Below are 21,223 nucleotides of genomic sequence, written 5' to 3' on the forward strand. Positions count from 1 at the left end.
CGTTTAATAAATAAGAAATTAAAGTCTCAAATAGTAAAAATTTTTAATATACTGAAAAATATGTACAGTAGAAATATTATTTTCTGATTTTATGATTTAGTATCAGAGGATATAGGGCAGGCCTTTCCAAGCTCACTTCGACCAGAGTGTTTTTATTTCCTGAGATGGTAGTAGTGTTTGGCCCAAAAGAGGTATGGGCTCGTGGTGGCTGTGGTTAGATACTACGCGCGATGAGGATTTTCGATTATATCTCCGGTTAATGTCCACCCTTAGTCGTCACTTGATTATATTTTTCGACTAGGAGCGTCTGGGCGAGGGTAGGGATGCCCCGCAACGCGTGTATGCCCAAGAAGACGCGGAAACGGCCTCTCGTAAAACAGAGGTAGACTTCGGTTCCGTTAAAATGCTTAATTAATCTAGATTAGTAAAAATTTAATAGCAGTCTCAGTAGCAGTTTCATTCTAAAATAGATTTTTTACTAAATTTATTTCGAACTCACTCCCGATTTCTTACGGTGTAGCATTTATTCAATTTTTATACTAATTAATACTGGTATTTTAACACCGCAGAATTACACCGCCTAAATTGTTGTAGATCTATTTTAACACCGCTTTTTTACAGTATAACAACATGACAGGAATGTTCCCAGAACATTATTTTTCATGTTGCACTACTTAGTTATTTTTTTCCGTGTAGGATATACAAATTCAATATGGGAATAAAGCATTAGAAGCACAGTCGAACTGTAATTGTTCAATTGATTCCATAGCGTAGTGGTAAATCGTCGGTCTCTCACGCATTTAGTGTGTTAGGTGTTAGGTTCGAATCCTCCGTAGAGTAGTAGTGAAAATCAAACTCTCCGAGAGAAAAGCGAGAATGTAGATATGATATTAATTTGTTAATGCAGCATGAATATAATAACCTTGTACTTCACTTAGATTGAGAATTAAAAAAAAATCAGTTTGTTAATTTTATCATTGTTGAAATAATTAAAGTTTAAATAATTAAATCAATGAAGTAGCTAAAACCATAAATTCATAATAGTCGTTACTATATTTATATTGTGATGATAATTTTATCGAATTGGGCTGCTGACTATGGAAATATGATTGTCGTAATAATTTTCTTCTGGACATGCTGAATAAGAAATAGTTCAATTGGCTACTGAATACTCACCTTCATTGTTCTTTTCTGTCACTGTTAACTAATATCATATCAGTTAACGAAACTGTAGTCGATAGTGGAGGTCACATTCAACTATTTTTTTCTACTTCAGAGAACCATTTTTTTCTCTCAGTGTGTACTATTAGAAACAGCAAAATTTATATTTTAGAAATGAATCTGTATTACTTATTGACTCTGAAATTTTTATAAATAGAAATAGTAAAATTCAAAGTTTAAGTTTGAGTATTCTCTATAGTCACGATCATATTGAACAATGTATATAGCTCGAATCATAAGGTGATCATAATACTCTTCCGTACTTTATAATTCAAAATCAAACTGGTGAAAACAAATTTATTATTATTTTACAAATTTTTAACTTTGACGGGAGTTAAAAAAATATCAAACTGATCTGTATGTCATTCAGTTATGTATTCAGACTTCTACTGGTAATACTTGCACGCTCACGAATTCTGTCCTATGCTGTTTAGCTGAGCAAACATTTCTTCGTTTCCTTCCAGATTTATTCTCATGACTATGGTGAGTAGTAGTAAAACAGCATTATGAGTTCCGCACGTCTTGAGAATTGAAAACGATCCTAGCACGTGTCTTCAATTTAAATTAGGCTATAGAATTATTCTTCTAACGTCTATGGTGTTTGATTGACCTTTGATTACTATTCCGTTAACTCTTTGGCTAATTTACATTTGACTTTAATTGGCCCATAAAAATTTGTCATATCTTATTCGGTTTTTTTTTTTAAACTTATTTCGACAAATAGTTAAAGAGATAATAATAGTTTTATTTATTTTTTAATATAAATGAAAATTTAAGTATGAATTAAATATAAAATTATAAAAAGTTATCCTTCAAAATTTTTCCTCTTGAATGAGACACATTTGCTGTATTAAGATAGAACAAATAATGCATTATTCAAATCCCTCATCTGACATTTAAGTCTACAATAGCATGCACTTTTTTTTTTTTTTTTTTTTTTTTTCAACCTATACACCTTCTTTATCTCTTTGATCTGATGACTGAGCTTTAAAAATTTCAAGAAGTTCGAATTAAATAAACTTTGCTCAAAATACTTTTGTTTTCATTCATTCATTTAAAAGATTTTCTTATTTATGTAATCGATGATTCTCAATCAAGTAAATCCTTTTTATTTCCGGTCAATTAATCCAACAACTTTGCTGATGCATAATTATCAACTACTTGAGAAAAGTTTTCTACACTTTTTATTTCTTTAATAAGAAAACTGTTAATTTTGCATTGTAAATCAGGCACAAGTAAGAAAAGTAAAAAAAAATTAATCTATTCATCGTATATTTACTTAATTAATAAAATTAATCGTTATAATAAAAATTGTGAATAAATCTTTCACGATTTTCTTTTTTTAAATTCTAGATTTCTGAACGGATAAATGTGTAAAAGCTTGAGATATGATTTTAGGTATAAGTTAATAAAAAATAAATATGCATTTTCTTACAGTTCTGAGAAGGAAATAAAGAAGTAAAGAAAAAAAGAGAAACCAATGAAGAAGGAAAATGAATCTGAAGGCGCCAAGGCGGTGTCTGAAGTCGTATCTTGTGTGCACGAAGGGTGTGCGTCGAAAATCAAAAAGCTTGGAATAAAGTTCTAAATGCATTTTCTTATTTGATTTTTTATTTTCGTTTTCTCTGTATTTCATTTCTCTGCCATTAAATAACATTTGATATTGGCTACGAATTCATTACTGATACTTGTATTGTTATGTCAATAGAATCAAGTTAATTTATTATTATTTATTTAATTAGTGATAAAGTATCAATAAAAATTCCATTACAATAATGTGATAAAAATATCTTTAAACACATTTACAAAATTAATCACTATGTTATTGCGTATTTTACAAATTATTTTATTTTAAGTTTCTAATTGGCATAATGTTGCCAAAAATGGTACTTCCACACTATATTTCTTTCGAAAGAAATTAAAAGAAACCCAAACAAATTATTAGTTGGTTGGCATTGAAATTTCAAAATTAATTTTTAAAAATATATCGACTTTTATTCGTCTCCAGTGTTGCACTACGCAGCCGTGTTAAAAAATTTGCCCTCAATCGCAGCTCATAGAAATTTTTTAACATCTCGTTTTGCTGGATGAACAAAGTCTCATCGAGGCTGTCGTTTTTTTCAACTAGGGTATATTGAGACCTTCGACAAATTTTTAAATACAATAAAATAGATTCACTTAGTGACTTAATCGACGAGTTGATTTAACTCTTAACCCTTCAGTATTCTAGTGAAACGATTTAGTATCATTACTCTCACGATGAGAAAAACTCTCATGCCTTTTGCTCATGCGAGCGCATGCTTATAGCCCCTTTAATTTGAAAAGTCCAAAACAAGATAAATTTCTTTTTATAAAAAATATTATCTTATTTAAAAATAAAATTTGGTTTTAACTTATTTACATTAAATTAGTATAAATTAATTAAATTAGTTAAATAATATAAATTAACTTATTTTCATAGTTATTTATGCAAACTATAAATGACTAGATTGAGGTTAACTCCATAACAGCTGTTTAGACTCCATATCAGAAAATATATCACAGAGTTAATAAAATTGGTTTTATTTTTCTATGGTTTACGAAATTTTCTATGGAAAACGATTAAAATAATAATATTGCCATCTGAAATAATATTGTTTTCGGCAGATAGAAAAAAAATAACGTAGTCATTCCACTTGAAATTTAAAAGAAAATTAAAGTTATTAATGAGCGTGAGAGAAAATCTCATAGCGAGAGTGCTGAAGGGTTAATATTTAACCCTTTCCCGAAAGTGTGTATCGAAGTGTATCGGTGTGAGCTCTACGGGAGTAGCGCCAATCAAAGTTCGTTGTTGAGGCTGTGTGAGTAACGGTTTAATCGTGTGAGTAACAGTTTAATCGTAGTAGTGCATGCATGCGCCCCCTTCTACTATTTTTTCTGCCCCTTCTCTTCTCAACAGGCTAGCGCTCTCTCGCTTTAGGACAAAGACGTACGATTCAAATTGAGAGTAGGGACTCAAGGCCAACCGGGAAAGGGTTAACATATAATATTTTAACATATAACATAATATTTAGTAAGAAATACTAATGCAAATCAATGAGTATATTAGTTTTACTATCTATTACTAAATGTATAGTGAAAATCATAAAATAGTAACTAATACTATATGTTTATCTAAAAAATTGCTGTCTTATTACTTTTATTAATAATTCATTTGTATTCCTTATTAATCGAACAGATAATTTTATAATGAAAATATTAAATTATTCCTAAACATTTTGTAATACATTTCATTTCACTCCTTAACGATTGTTACTCTGCAAAAATATAAAAATTAGCTAAAAATATGCTATAATTACTCTATAGTATACAAAAATTACAATCTGTTTAAAAATTTTTGTAAGTCAGATGAATAGCGTAGTATTAAGTATTATACAGCAACTAAAAATTACTAAACAGTTTGAGATTTTTCCAAAGCAGATCGATAAAATTAAAAGTTGGTAAGGATAGAGTATACGAATATGTATTACAAGTTCAGTTATCTTTGTTCAAAGGAAAAATCGGGCCGAAAGACTAAGGAAAGGACCCGCCTGGGCGCTCTGTGTTCGAATCTCGGTCAAAACATGTGATTTTTTAAAAATAAAAATGACCATAAAAACCAATACAGCTGACATAAATAATAATAATAATAATCAAAATAATAGCAATAGTAAAAATAAAAGGTGAGAAACTAATGAAAATTTTATTTTATTTATTTCCATTCTAATACAGTAAAATTTGATTAAGATATATTCAAGTTTACTAATACAGTTTATGTTTATTTCCATATTCAAATAATAAAAATAAACCAATATAAATAAATATTAATCTCTGATGATAGTAAAAATTACACAATTTCGAATGCGTTTTAAGTTTACAATATGAATTTAGTAATTTTAACTCACATTTTTAAGTCAAGTTTCCTAAATTTTTTTCTCCGTGTATATAGTCACGTAGTACTAAAGTCTAACCAATTGATTCCGACCATATTCGAGGTGCATTATGAGACAGACAATGTTTGTACATACAAACTGGTGTGTATATATGTGCATGTAGATGTGTGTGTGCATATGTGTGTGTGTGAGTGTGAATGTATGTATATTTTCTGTAAATGGTTTTTCAGATTTGTATTTAATTAAATTTTATTACCGACCTAACCAATAATTCATATAATTCAAAAACTAACTCACGGATTTATTTTTAAATCCATTTCAACTCAGGTATTGTTCGTGATAATGAACTATCGTAAGTTTTATTGTAATTAGTTATTACTTTACATAATACGATCAAGCAATTTCTTAATTTTTAGATCGAACTATAGATAAAATATTTTTGAGTTCGATTCAAATTAACTTATTCAATAACAACATTATAGTAGTTTTTTATTAAATATTTTTTGTATTATATTAATAGAAATGTTGAAATTGTTTTTGAGACAGAGAAAAATTAATGCTAGATTTGTTTTTCTTAAGTGATATTATTTTGATGGAATATCAATTTTCTCTCATGTTTTGATTCTGTCAGTTTCGAAGCTTCAAGACTGCAATTCATATGTATGAGTGTGTCGGTCTCCTGTCAGTTACACCTTCTAGCTGCACGCGATTCTCTACACAACGTTTATAATATCCGGTACTTTAGCAATATGTTAAGATACAATTACTAATTGATTGTTCACATGAAAGTTAACATTATTGCAGCATGTAGCGTTTACAGTAGCTTCCGCACGAATTCACCGAATTTAATGGTCAAGACAATTTTTTCTAAACTTTATGTTTTCTATACCGTTTCTCCACACAAAAATAATTGCAGAGTAAACAGAAAATAATAAGTGTACAGTGGATGTTTTTTTTTTTATGTATATTAATTCTTTATATAGGTTTACTTATATTATAAAAAAGGATAATGAATTAAGTCTAAGTCAAATAATGAGTGAACTAGCACTATAAATTTCGATAGGAAAATTTCTCCGTGTAAGAACCAGAATATTCAATCTATTCATTGATGTAGGCATAATTATATTTTCCAATGTTTATAAGCCCTGCTCTACTGCTATTTTAGAATAGGATACATTAATGTGCATTTAAGTAATGTAATTTTTTGTTTTATTTCTTTTCAATGATTTTGATGTACAATATCTCACTTAAATTGTACTTTTAAGGAGGTTCGACCGAATCTAATATAAAAAGAATTTTCCAACTTTAAGATTTGAAACTTAATATACATGTAAAAAAGTACTTTATCTATGCATTCTCAAAATTTAAATATGATTCACCCGAATCGAAATTTAGAGCCTACATAGGCCTCTCTAGCCCGAAATAGATCCGATTGAGAGCCCTGTAGTCCTTTAGCTCCGACTTTGAACCCAGAGGTCCGAACGTTCACTGAGAGGTCCAATTTTGAACCTTCAAGTCCGATAATGTTAGTTCCGTAATAAATTTCGATTCATTATAATTAAATTATTTATGATGATATAAAAAATTAAAGATTTTTTAAAATTAACTGTAAGCATTATTTTTTTCACACGCAACGAAATTTATTAATGACAATAGTTAGATAAGCAGATGGTTAATTGAATTGTAAACTATTTTAATAGAGAAAATTGTAGTTTTATTCATTTACCTGATAAAAATAAAATTGCATTTATTAACAAAATTTTAATCACTCTGCGTACATATTATAATTTACTCACGTTCTTTACTGTTTATAGGAACTGCTACAAAATATTGATTATCAATTTTTGTATAAAAACATGGTGTAATAAGTGATTCAACTGAGATAGCTCTTACATGATCAGTTTCAGTGCATTTTTGTAAGAATGATCTACTGTCATATAAGAAATGATCCCCATTATCCCTTATAGGAAGAAACAATAGGCCCTTGCTTGGCCGAGGCTTGGCGCAAGACTTATTAACTTTGGGGAAAGCTTGAAATCCAAGCTTGGCCCAAATCTGTCTAAGCATCGAAATGATAACACCCAGCCAAGCTTGAGTGACAGTGTTGTGCCAAGACTGCATCTAAGTATTGGCCCAATATCGAGAGCCAGTATTGCGCCAAGACTGTTGCTAAATAAGTACCTATGCTTATTAAAAATAAATTTAAAAAAAAAAAAAAAATTAGTAGACATGTCCGTGATGGTAACATATGGAAATAAATTTGTACACAGAGAAATCAGGTGGATCGATGAAAGTAATTTTTTTTTTGCATTTGCTGGGTCTCGAACCTGGTCCTTCATGACTGCTAGGCAAGCATCTTATCCACTAAGCTGTTACGCTGTTCACAGAAGCCAGGGGTTTTTAGGTACCATTTGTTATTTAGACTGGTAAACCAAGGCTCGTCACTTGAACGTTGGTCGGATCTCGGACCAACCTTGGGAGGCCGAGCCTCGGTAGCCCAGTATTGTGCCAAGACTGGCCCCGTTGTCAATATTTTTTTTCCTACAAGGGAAGTAGTTCGGTGCTCGCCACTAGATCGCGCCTACCTCTTGTAGTGTCCCTGGTAAGGAACTTATTTCAGAATTATTATATTCTCAACTGAAAACATTTATGAGACGGGTTACCCGCTGAAAATTAACAGAGTGACGATAACCCTTTTTTGATAGTAATATAGGGGTATCCTGTATTACACTATGATATTAATACTTCCTCGAACATTTTTTGTCATAGTACAAAAAAAGGTATATGTCAAGGAAAGAAATTATTTTACTTAATATTTTGTAGTTTTCAATAATTTGTTTTGTTGGTGGATTATAAAATCCGTCGTTAAAACAACCAAATATATGATTGGCAATGGGCAATCAAACCATTGTGTTGTCATAACTAAAATTTAACTGTCAGAAAAAAATTTTTTTCTCAGTGTGGAAACAGACTCTATTTTGTGCCTCCAAGTCCGAAATAGATCCGACTTTAGAAGGTTCAAAATGGGCTCTAAATTTTGACTCGGGATATTACGCGCCGTTTCCAAGGACAGCGTCCACAATTCTACACCGATCTTAATGAAACTTAGTACACTTATTAGTCCTTCGGCTGATGAGGAGAGCCCGTATACATTTTGTTGGCACCGGCTAAATCCAACTGTTTCTTACATACTTTGGGCCAAAAATCACAAAAATCGGGTCCATTTTGTTCAAAAGTGGTGCAAATAAATTCTTAATGACAATTTAAATGTGTAAATCGAAATCACTTCCGAATCGCTGGTATGTTGGGGCAGCGTACAGGAACAAAATGTTCAGAATGAAAAAATACACAAAAAAGGTATCATAGTGTTTTTTCGTATCTCAAATATTTCGCAAGATATGACGAAAAAACGAGCCACGCGCTCGGACCTCTCGCACAAGCGGCTGCCTATGCGCATTTAATAAAATTTTGCTATTGCACTTGTTCTCCTACTTTTTATTGGTAAATTCATGAAACTGTTTGGATTAATATTATTTCTGTGTAACGCTTATAAAATCCCAACTTCTTAATTCCAGTTGGTATATTTAATTTTGTTTCATTGACAGTGTATAAATAATATGACATTGCAATAATAACAAGAATAATATTAATTATGATAATAATGTGATGGTAACCATAATGTAGCTATTTCACATATAACAATAATTTTATTCGATACAATGTTTTTTTTATCATATATTTTGTGGATAGTTCGTCCACGGATATCTAAGCATTACTTCATTTATTCGGAATAACTCATAATATTATTTATCAAATGTTTCAAAAAAATTTTCCAATCTTAGAAGTCAGAAAACTGCGTAAAATGCCATTACAAACGTCAAAGTCGGTTCATTATTTCCAAAGATGTAACTGATATAAATTTAAAAAAATTTGTAAACCGGCTGACCCTGCCGACCAGCCCCGAAACTTCCCGCTGTTTTCGAACTCAAACAGCTGGAAAACACTTTTGTCAAAATACTTATTCGTGCTCGACGAGCTCGGCAATATATTTGTATTTTGAGCTCTTCAAGTTTCAATAAGCAGTTTTTAAAGCTTTGTTTACGATTTTGCTGAATGAAATCAATGAATTCAGTAAAAATCCATAAATGTGATTTAAATAGAGTTCGATGAGTTTTGGATCAGATCAGAGAGTTAATAAATAAAATATTCGAGAAAAGTGTAAAAAACATTGATTTTTCTTACATTTTTTGGACAATATCACTTAAACTAACGACACGATTGCAATAAAATCTGTAGTGACCACAAGAGACTTTAAAATGGTAGACTTGGTTCAATTTTAGGTACATTGGATAAATTATGTAGTGAGCTATCCTGGGAAAATGATGACAGTTGTTATTCTTAAAATATTTCATCGCCGGCATTTTTTAAACTGATAGACCGATTTTGACGTTTGAGGTGGCATTCGGCGTAGTTTTTCAGTTTCTGACGCTGAAAATTTTTTGGAAATAATCAATCAAACCTTTTTCATTTTATTCAGAAAAAACACGTTTCCGAAAATTTTTCGTTAACGATATCTCTTGAACGAATAAATTAATTTCCATGGTTGAGGTGGCATTCAACGCGGCTTATAAAGTTTTAGAGCTGGTTAGATTTTGGAATCAATCCATGGAGTAAGTCAGAAGTTATACAAAAAGAACGTTTTTAAAAAAAATTATACTTTTGAAATATTTCTGAACGTACCGAACCGATTATGCTTAATTTCTGAGAATTTTGGAACTAATGAGCTGCTTCAAACGTTACCTCAAAAAGCTAAATCGGTTAATCCGTTCAAAAGATATAGAATATTTACATACAGACGTACGTACGTACACACATACATACATTCGGACATCCTCTTGAAAATAGTCAGAATAGATTCCTAGGAACTCGAAACCTCAAGATCTGTTAAAAACTCGGTTTTGGAAAATCGAACTGAAGCCAATAACCCTTTTTTTTTTTTAATTTTCAATTTTCTTAACGGGAAGTTAAAAAATCGTGATTTACTTAATTATTATTATTATTTTTTGTTATAGTGTAATACTTAAATTTTCGCAATGGAATGTATCCGGAAGCTGAAAGATTTTTTTATCCGTTTTATAATACTTTTCGAATTATATACATATTATGTTCTTGAATTTATGTCTAAAAATTATTGATTGAATAACAGTGTGACCTTTCTTATTAATGAATACATGAAAGAAAGAAACAATAGATTCATATAAAAAAATATAATTTAATTAAAAAATGATAGTTATTGAAGAAATCAATGTGTGCTAAATACAATGAAAGGTTTCTTTTGTAGTCAGTTTTACCCTCGAAGTTATTCATAATGTAATATGTGTGTAGCCGCCACATTTGAAGGTAATATGTAAATTTTTAAATTGAAATATTTATATCTCAACTAAGTGAAAATGTAGTAATTTTTTTTTTTAAATAAAGTGAATCTTTTGTATAGATATTATTGTAATCTTTTTTCGTTTTGATTGTACAGTTTTAGACTATCAATTTGAAGATGAAAGAAACATTAGATTATCAAATAGAAGAAGATGATAACTGTTCGTGACTTTAAAAAACTTTAAGCAATTAAGTTAAAATAGTTCTATCAAATTTTTTTGCGCTATCGCTATGATTATTTTTTACTATTATTATTTTTTATTAGTATAATTTATAACACTAATCAAAGTGTTGAGGCCTTTATTAATGATATAACACACCGATCCTTATTTCTCATCATTCAAAATTACTGAAAAATCCTGTATCGATGTCATTTTATCTCATATTTGTTTCTTCAACAATAATTTTTCAAACTTTATACTTTTTGCTCTTATACATGAGTCTAATCGTTGACTTTTGTATTTGATCCCTTAGTTTAGCCACCCTTGATGCTGGTGATACTGTGGAAGAGACATAGTGGCGCCAGACTCCGGATATATGTGTACACAATGTATAGAATGAAATAGAAAACAGGTCAGTAGATGACAGATAAAAAGATATAGGGAAACAACTTTTGGTACAGTAAAGAAATGAGTGTGTGCTTGACTTAAACTAACTAAGTAAAATATTAAAGAAAATGTTTCGTAAGAGGATGGAAAAATTCATGGTTACTCTTTTCATTATACTTTTACATTATTACATTCTCAATTATGATATTCATCGTAATCTTCACACGAATAGTAAATATTTTCTAGTTTTATATGTGTAGATCAAATATTTTATGTTGAACTTTTTTAAGATATTCTATGAACAAAAAAACTTTTCTCTTTCATTAAGTTATGATGTATTAGTTGAGTTCATCGTATTCTAATTCGTAGGATTACTCTTTCAGTTCTTTGTTTTTGATTTTCTTTTTTTTTTAATTTTCTTTTTTTTATTTGACCCAACGAATCAGAAAAAAACCGTGTGATGTCGTGGGACACCAGATAGGAACGAAGTTCCTTATTATAAAAATATTAATTTCAAGTTCTATTCGAGTTATAAAGGAAGTAATTATTCGGGTATACATTATTTATTCCAAAATTACATAAACAGACGGAGGGACCCAAGAATAACAGCCTTTTGCACCCGCGATGCCAGAAACTCAACTTGCGCTGAACAAGATGGTATTCTGGCCAGTGCAGCTACAAACGACTGATTCATCCCTCCTAGGACGCCAACGATGAGAACGACAAGTTTGACACGGTAGCCTGGGTAAAGTTTGCCCATCCCATAACATGATATAGCTCAACTAGTAGAGCACTCGGCGCGATACTGACGTGGTCTGGGTTCGATTCCCAGTTCGAGCTATCTATATTTTTCTCAATTTATCTATAAATTGTCTTATTGAGAAGGTTATTTGCATGTTTGCATGTTTAGGTTTCCACTATATTTAAATGGTGGGAACCCAGAGTTATTATTATTATTATTATTTTTTTTTTGTTTAATGCTCAGAGGGTTATCCCCGGTAGTCCGACTCTACTGAGGGCCTCACCTGAGCGCCAAATCGTTGCTGCTGCGATGCTCCATCAACAAGATGATCAGCATGCGCAGCAGGCCAAGTTTCGTTGCCTTAGGAGACGGAGGGACCCAAGAATAACAGCCTTTTGCACCCGCGATGCCAGAAACTCAACTTGCGCTGAACAAGATGGTATTCTGGCCAGTGCAGCTACAAACGACTGATTCATCCCTTCTAGGACGCCAACAATGAGTACGACAAGTTTGACACGGTAACCTGGGTGGAGTTTGCCAATTTCGAACAGGAGATACTGATATATCTCGTGTTTGTGCTCCTCTTTAACCGTGATGTTATACTCAGCAGGTGCTGAGAACTCGATGACATAAATGTCTCGTTATTATTATTATTATTATTATTATATTTTTTAATTGAGTGCGTAAAAGTCATCGTAAATACAAATGATATGTTCACAAGTACGCCATGTATTTGAGTAGATAATTTCCTCCAAATACGTGTGGCCTTTCAGCCAAAGTCGGAGCGTGTTTCGCCGTATTTAAAGTCATAAATAATTTAGACGTTAATGATCATGAACTCTACTAGGTTAATAATAATAAAATTTTTTTTCAATTAAATTTATTTGTTTCGTCGATGTATGGGCCAGCTCTGGCAACGAAGCTTGGGCCAGGTCTTGCAACGAATTATGGGCCAGATCTGGCAACCAAGCTATAACCGAGACCCCCCGTCTAGGGTGTGACCTCCTGTCCAGGAAGCCAAGATTAGATTCAGTTGATAAAATCAACTGTTTTGTGACTAGCTCTTCTACAGGGCGGGGAATACCCGATCCTGGTCACAAGGAATATTTAGAAATCCTGAGAGTATAGGAGGCTTATAAAATAAGAGGCTTGTATAGGTGATATATATATAAAATAAATGACAATTTTTATTTAACCAATTTACCCAGACAACAGACCCCACTTTACAATAATTAATTAAGTAAAACCGTGACAATAATTAACAACACAAGCTAGTGAGAGTGAAGTTGATCTCGATAATTTACTGACGCCAAAATGGCGGGTACAAAACACTGACTCGACTTTATAATTTTATCTGAATTTACTTTATAATTTTTAATTACAATATTATTTAATTTTCACTCTCGACTTTAATAAAAACTTCCAATTTACTTTATGCTCTCCAACTGAGAGTAATTATTTATAATAAATTTAATTTATATAATCCAAATGATAATATTAATCTTACCAGAGTAAGAATTAATTTATATAAAACTTTATTACTGGAAAACACCTACGTCTCGTGATTTTGCTTGGCACGTTTGGCGTCTAAATCAGCCCAGGACCACATCTCCAGGTTTCCTTTTGTGATAAATAAAATTCGGATTTCCCAATGAACTCCAACCAAACCAAAACTCCACTCCAACAAACTCCACAGGTCTTCCTGGACTCCAAAATGACTTCCTTCAGTTGTCGGATAGACGTAAACTGCTTCCCCAAGATTAATTGAAAGATATCGAGTAGAAATTATAACGTGATGATACTGGTAATAATAGTAAGCGATGTGAGCTGTACTGCTGTTTACTCAGAATTGTCCATTCTGCCCCTCGGTGACTCGGTTACTACCTCGTACTCCAGACAAGCGCATGCGTCCTGCAACTTTGCCTCGTAGCAATTTCCAATTGGTGTAAGAAGATGTCAATTTATCCCTCGTTGTCCAGTTACCGTAGGCAGCCACCAGGTTCTAGTTATCTCCCGAGCATAATGTTGTAATAATAACCAAACCTCGGTTACAAAGCATAGGCCAGGTCTCTCAACCAGACTTGGCCCGAGATTATCATTCCAGACTTCTACTAAGGCTGAGCCACGACTGGCTTACAAGCTTGGCCCAGGATTCTACAGAGTTGGCCCAAGCCTGGGCCAATCTTTGGTCCGTCATACTTTTCTCCATAGATATTTCTTCTGAATTTCGGTAGAACGACTTTTTAACTTCCTGCTACGAAAATCGATGATTTTCAAAAAATCAGGAAGTTATGTTTTTACCCCGATTTTCAAAAATCGAGTTTTCATCAGATGTCGACGTTTTGAGGTTCTAAGAAGCTATTCTGACTATTTTCAGGATGATTCCCGAGTTTCTGTATGTATGTGTGTGAACGGTCTATAACTTTTTGTAAACCTTGGACTTTGAAAAATTGTTACAACTTGATGTCAGGATGTTTTTATTTTTTGAAAACTGATATAATTTAATTTGCTGCTAAATTTATATTCTAGTGTATGGAGAGTTGTAGTATGGGTGAAGTCAACCACCTTGCAATTTGTTAAGTGAAAAATGAAGGATAAAATGTAGACAACTTATTGATATGCAGACATTAACTGAGAGAAGCACTTTACCTTGCGATAGATTCTGTGCTCGATGGAGAGTAAAAGTGAAAAATAAGTTACTGATTTGTCAGTTAGTACGATAAGGTTCACTGTACTACGTTATAATACACGAAATAAAGTAAGTAAAGATTACCTTGAGGAAAGAAAGCTAGAACCACTCGTTTTATACAATACTTTTTTTCTTTTGATTGAGAAATAAAGATTTCTATTACATAATAAGCAGTAAAAAGTGTTATAATAAATTATAAATTCATAATCATTTGTAATTTTAACTTACGTCGAAAGCAAAAATTATCGTATTTCACTAATAATTAATTCATAAAAATCAATTTAATGATGAAAATAAGAAAATGATAAGTATTTCGGAAATCTAAAATTGGACACCCGTAACGCTCGTATTATATTTTTAATAATCAATTTAATTTTATTAATTATCGAAGCATGTATTCCTTATGAATAAGCAAAAAATATTCATCACTTCATCAACTAACGTGGACAATGTTATTTCGCATTATTTGTCTTATCATTAGCTGTATCTACCAGTCTTGGCCCAAAGATACATAATACCTGGTAACCATAGGTCTGGCTGAACCTGGGTTATCCAGTTCTCGACTAGAAATTTCGGTAAGGCTTGCCACAAAATCAGTTTGACCCGAACTAAGCCTGCCTAACTAAGGCAAGCCTAATTCGTATCTTATCAGATCTTCATGAGGCAAAACGTACATTGGCATGCCGAAAAAATTCAAGATTTAATTGTGATCACGAAACTCTGTGGCATTTCCGAAGTACGGCATACTATTGGAATTTCGGGACTTGTAGGTAGGTAGGACAGCAATGATAACCTAAGGCTTGCCGATGGTTGGTATGCCAAAGTCAGACGAAACTAGGAAAGTCTGTAGCAAGGCCGTACTAAGGCCTAACATTGGAATTCCTGACTGGTAGGTAGCGATGGTAACCTAAGGTTTGCCAAAGTTAGGTATGTCAAATTTGCCTATCATTAGGAAAGTCTTCGTCATTGCCTAAGTTAGGTATATTTTTAGAATTCCTAGCTGGTTCCTAATGATATTGAAATAACATAAATGAACTTAGGAGCCACAATCGGTAGTGTAGCGTATTAGTTAAAGCGTTGGTCTTTTGTGCGTATTGTCCCGGGTTTGAATCACACAATAGCCGTTTTTTGATAAGTTTCGCGCTTTCTTTGAATTAAAAATTTCTAATTCAAATGGAAATTAATATTGCATTAAATTAGCACATCTGATGATAACTGCCCTGCAAAAATAATTTTAAACGATTAAAAAAAAAGTTTTTTTATTAATTTGGTTAAATAAAATTATATGATTATTACAGCCATACATGACCATATATTGCCTATTTCGATGTATATTTTTTTTTCACAGATAGATTACAGTTTTTCGGGGCGACTTCGGTTTCTGATTATATGCCGAATTTGGCTTTCCTAATTATGCAGAGTTTCGGACGTGCGTCATTTTTGTGATGCGAGCCTTATGCGGTTGCCTCATTTGGCGCGAACTCGGTTTAAGCTACCAACAGCAAGTATGGCTTCCAAACCGCTGCCTAAGAAGAAAGCCAAACTAGGCAGGGCCTCGCAGCTACGTTACTTTCGGGATCTAGGCCTAGTTTGGTTGCCTCATTTGGCACAAGCCTGGAATTTGGCATGCCTTATTCGGGCCTAATCACTGCCTACTTAAAATTTCTAGTCGGGTTCTGCCCAAAGTTAGCTAATCATAGGAATGGCCAAGGTTGAGTCCCCAGTTATGGCTCAAGTATGAGCCAATAGAAATAAGTCCAAGCTGAGTTTCAAGTTTTCAGTTTTTTCGAGAGATATCGTGTTCACATCTGTACAGACCAATTGGCGCCCATAAAAACAATTTTTCAATTAACTGTTGTTTAATAATAGTCTAAATAAAAAAACTTATAACTATGTCGAAATTGTTTATTGGAATGCTCCATTGCCATTAACGTACTTTTTTTTACTGTATGTGCAATATTAAGTACTATTACCTCGCCGCTTCACATTCAAGGTGTAAAAAAAAAATAATACATAACAACAAAATCTTGTAATTTTAAATTGAATATGTAATAATAACAAGAGTGGACTTTTGAATAAAACTAATTTATTGTTTAACACGACACGATGTTATTTGCATGCAACATGAAGAAAATATATGAAAAAAAAAGAGTCAAGTAGAAAAGCACTAGTCAATAAATCAAATGGAAAGCAGGGAAGTTAAGTTTTATAGTAAAATTCTTCAAGAAGATACGTTCGTACTCATTTGAATACGACAGCAGTTAGTCGTGTTTATGCTACATAATATCCAGACAAATGATTACAAAGTATATTACATTCTTCATTGTTATACACTAGAACTCTTGCAATTTATTATTTATGTAAACAAAGTATGAGATTTAATATTTATAAATAAATATGGCACTATTATCAAATAAATATGTTCACCAAAATCCCTCTAAAATTTTTTATTAGTTAAATTTTTAGGAACAAATTGAGTCCTCAGAAATTTATTTTTCATATTTGATATACAAGTAACACGGACGCCTTGAGTTGATTTAGGCAATTGTTTATAAAAATTTCGAAACCTTGAACCGGCCTTTCGATTTTGTTTTAAAATAATTTAATTACAAATTTCACAATTCATAATGGAATATGAATTTCATATTAATAAAACTTGAGCCAAATAATAACAAGATAAAATTAAGTGTTTAAAACTACGTATCTTAATTGAAATTTCCTATGTCAGGATTATTTTCATCGCGGAAAAAAAGTAAGTTTAATTTTAAAAAGGAATTGAAAAAAATTCATTTTTTTAAGAGAAGCTTATTTTGCTTAACGACTAAAGTAAAGTAAAATAAGGTAAAAACAATTAAAGAGTTCAATTCCTTTTATAAGGTGCTTATTTTTTGTCTTACCCATTGAATCGTTTCATGGCTTGACTTGGTCGTTAGCGAATATTTACTTTGGCATATTATTTGTTTTCAATTCCGAAAGGGTGCTATTTTGCCCCAAACTTTGAATTTTTTTTACGATTGAGTTAAATTGCTTTCGAATACTTATTTAAGGATTCAAGAAATTAAAACTGTTGAAAAGAACATTATTAAAAATTTTTTCTTAGTGGGCTACCCCCCCCCCCCCTCTTCTATTCCGCAATTATTTTTATATTTTTTCAGAAATTATTAAAAAAATATTCTGATTAATAAAATTAATTACTTTAATTTTTGTACTTGTTTGGTAATAAAAAAGAAAGATTGTAAGATTGATAAATAAAAAAATGTTTTATTATTAAATAAAATAAATGTACTTAAACGAATGAATTTTCTGCCTAGTTTGCGACATAAGAATAACCTCTTCTCTTGAGATATATATTGGATGATGTAACTAGTCGTTCAACAATCCCTTTTGAGATATTACTTCTTTTTTCTTTTCTCGATTTCTCTATTCAGTACATTCTCTACTCGCACGGTTGACGTCCTAGTACTCTTTTAGGCGCCACGTCGGCTGCCTCTCAACAACATCCCTACCACCTATCGACTAGACTACAGTCACTAGAGGTCGATACTCTATGCTCATCTTCCCGCCGATGTCGTGCTTGAACATCACCAACTTTCGTTCTCTCTGTTCTACACTTTTTTTTCTGTTTTTTTTTTTTTTTTTTACTTCCCGCGGGTACGCCGAAACTTTTTCTGACAAATATCATGGGATTTGTTATCGTATTGTCTTTTATTTGACTGCTGATATAGGAAATAATGCTGGTGATTTGCTATTTCTTTAGAACACTTTGCAAAATTGACAAATATTTATCATATATTCTATCTTGTTTTTTTTTTTTTTTTTTTTTTTTTTTCTAATAAAATAAACTTTCTAATTTCATTAATCACGCAATTAGTAACTCTTTAGATTTTTTGTTTTATCAATACGTTGAAATAATTATTTTAATTTTAATTGAAAAATAAAAATATGTAACTCACTAAAAGTTTGAAAAAGTACATCTTGATGCAGTATCTGCGTTATGTATTGATCCAGGTGCCGGATAATAAATATATCATTTCTGTAACATAAATTTGTAATTATGAATTAGAAAATTATAAATAAGTTGTTGATATATCAAACTGAAATAAAATGAGGAATAGCTATCGAATTAAGATTTACCTAAGATTTATTTTAGTTGATTTAAAATGTCTTTATATTCAGACACGTAAATATTTTTTTTTTTTCAATTTTTGATACTCATGCAACAACATAAATTTTCATTTCAATATATATATAAAATTAATTTTTTAATAAAACTGAATGATGGTGCGAATTAAATTTGATGAAAAAAAAACTAATTATATTGATTACTCGATGAAAATAAATAAATAAATAAATAAAAGAATAAAAGTCGTCGAAATAAACAAAATAATATAAAATGTAAATATTCAAGTTTTCGGTGTAAATAAACAAAACGTTAACAATTATTTACTCGCTGACAGTTGCATGGTATATATGTAGATATATGAGTGAACCAACAAACGCATTGAACATGCCGGTTTACAAATGCATGCAAGTAATACTTGTTAACTCAAAGTTTACTATATATTGTTCTCTTCTCTAACAACTTTTCGGCCAAATGAATTGTTTGGCCCAATTTTCTTAGATTACGTTTAGTGCTAATACACATACGGAATTCAACTATTAGGGTAACAAGTAATTAATTCATTATCCCGTCTTTAGTTGTAGTTTCAAAAACAAATAATTATATATGAACAGATATATATCTTATATATATTATAAAAGAGGTGTTTGTGCCTATAGTACGATTTGCAGCCAAAAATAAACATCGCGTACCAATAGTATTTGTATGTGGTAGTAGTCATGAGTCTCCCATGCTGCAAGGGGGTAGTTGCGAGTTGATAATTATAAGGATGTAAAAGATATGGGGGTTGAAAGAAAGTGAACTTTGAAAATGTGTCTATTATTGATTAAGAATGTTCTAGATTATTCTTGAAATTTCAAGAATAATCTAGACATTTCGGAAATAATCTTGAAGTCTCAGTTCTAAAATATAAATTAATTTTCTGAATTATTCGGAAATACGTTCTAATTAATCTAAAACGTTCTGGATTGTTTTAAAAATTTAGAGACACATCTGGAATGCTCCACGTCCGATTAAGTAGATTGAAATCACTTGAAATTAATTCTAATTAGTCAAGACTATTCTTGATAGTTGCAAATATTTGGATAGTATAAATAATAACAGCGATAATAGTGGTGACAATAATGAACACGGTGATGAACAAGTTGAAGTGAATTTAAAAATTATTATTATTATTATTATTATTATTATTATTATTATTATTATTGATATTATTATCATTATTATGAGTATGATTATAAAAACAAAGTTATTATTATTAATTATATTTAAAATATTATATAATTTTGAATGAATTACTTTCTTGTAAATAATAAACAATAAAAACCAAGAAATTTTAAATATTAATTATTATTAAGTAACCTCAAAATCACATCAAATAAGAGATAAATTTATTATATCATTGATCCGCTATCTTTTAGACATCAGAAAAATTTTATCTTTCTGATACCTTTTCGAAGAGATCTAAAAGATGTCAGTAGGAAGCGCATTAGATATTTTTCTGATATCTTTATGTTATCTTGAAGATGAGTCTCAAAGTTATCAGATCCAAAAAATGTTATCTTTATGAGATCTTTACCCATACAAAGTTGCCGTTAATAGAAAAAATGCCGTAGGTTGGCCGATGTCTGACTGCCATCGCTCGGCCAAGCATTGACAATTCGTAATGGCCCAAACCTGGTTAATTACCAGCGGCCATTAAATTTTTAATCAAGAAAGCGTAGTCGAATCGAAATTAATAATTTTTCAACAACGGTTATTTACAACTAACAATTAATATATTTTTTAGTTCGTTATCATTTGCAATCAACAACTGCAATTTTATAACTTTACTTATAAAAATTAATTTGATTGATAAATAAGTATAGTAAATTTTTAAAGTAAATGTCATTTTAGTAGGTTCATTTAGTAGGTTCATCCAGTAGCTACCATCAGACCCAGTAATCAGAAGGACGGCAGTTCACGCCCACATTCCAGCAGAATTTTCACCGAGTTTTTTTCACATCATTTACCTTACTTAAATAGTTTAAACGTTAATGATTACAAACTCTATTAATTTAATAATAATACATTTTTTTTTTAATTAAATTTATTTGCTTGCTTGGCCGATTGCTGGCTGCCGTTAATCGGCCGATAGACGAGCGCCATGAATGGGCTGAGGTTATCATTCTGGCTATAAGCCGTTTATCGGCCAATAAAAATTGCCATTGCTGAGCCATTAATCGACATTCTTGGCCTAGTAATGGCCCAATATAGGACCGGTTTCCAAACTTTGTATGGGTATGATAATTTTTTGCCGACCGGGATTGTATCATCACTGTGAATGATTGATCATGTCGATGGTGTAAATAATAACAGAATTTCCTGAATTCAGACAAATAAACCAACCATAAGAATTTACATGTGATTTACTTCTGTATAATTAAACTGAGTACTTTTTTAATAACAATTATAACTAATTGTTTGTTACATGATTATACTTTATTTTAAATTTAGTTTGTCATTCAATTTTCGTATTATATTTGATATACAAAATTTCTATTACATCAGCATGACTAC

At 31.1% G+C, this 21,223-nt stretch overlaps 1 protein-coding gene across 2 annotated transcripts in view; it reads right to left on the bottom strand.

Annotated features, from left to right (window-relative positions):
• The window catches only part of LOC130664138 (protein madd-4), a 328,261-nt gene that overhangs the window by 240,255 nt on the left and 66,783 nt on the right, over window positions 1–21,223 (bottom strand). For both annotated transcript variants that reach the window (XM_057463924.1, XM_057463923.1), the window contains exon 2: window positions 18,498–18,577. In XM_057463924.1, coding sequence (XP_057319907.1) covers window positions 18,498–18,518 — 21 coding nt within the window. In that variant the 5' untranslated portion in view covers window positions 18,519–18,577. The remainder of the gene's footprint in view (window positions 1–18,497; window positions 18,578–21,223) is intronic.

The sequence above is a fragment of the Microplitis mediator genome, chromosome 2 (assembly GCF_029852145.1).
Source record: "Microplitis mediator isolate UGA2020A chromosome 2, iyMicMedi2.1, whole genome shotgun sequence".
Lineage (NCBI taxonomy): Eukaryota > Metazoa > Arthropoda > Insecta > Hymenoptera > Braconidae > Microplitis > Microplitis mediator.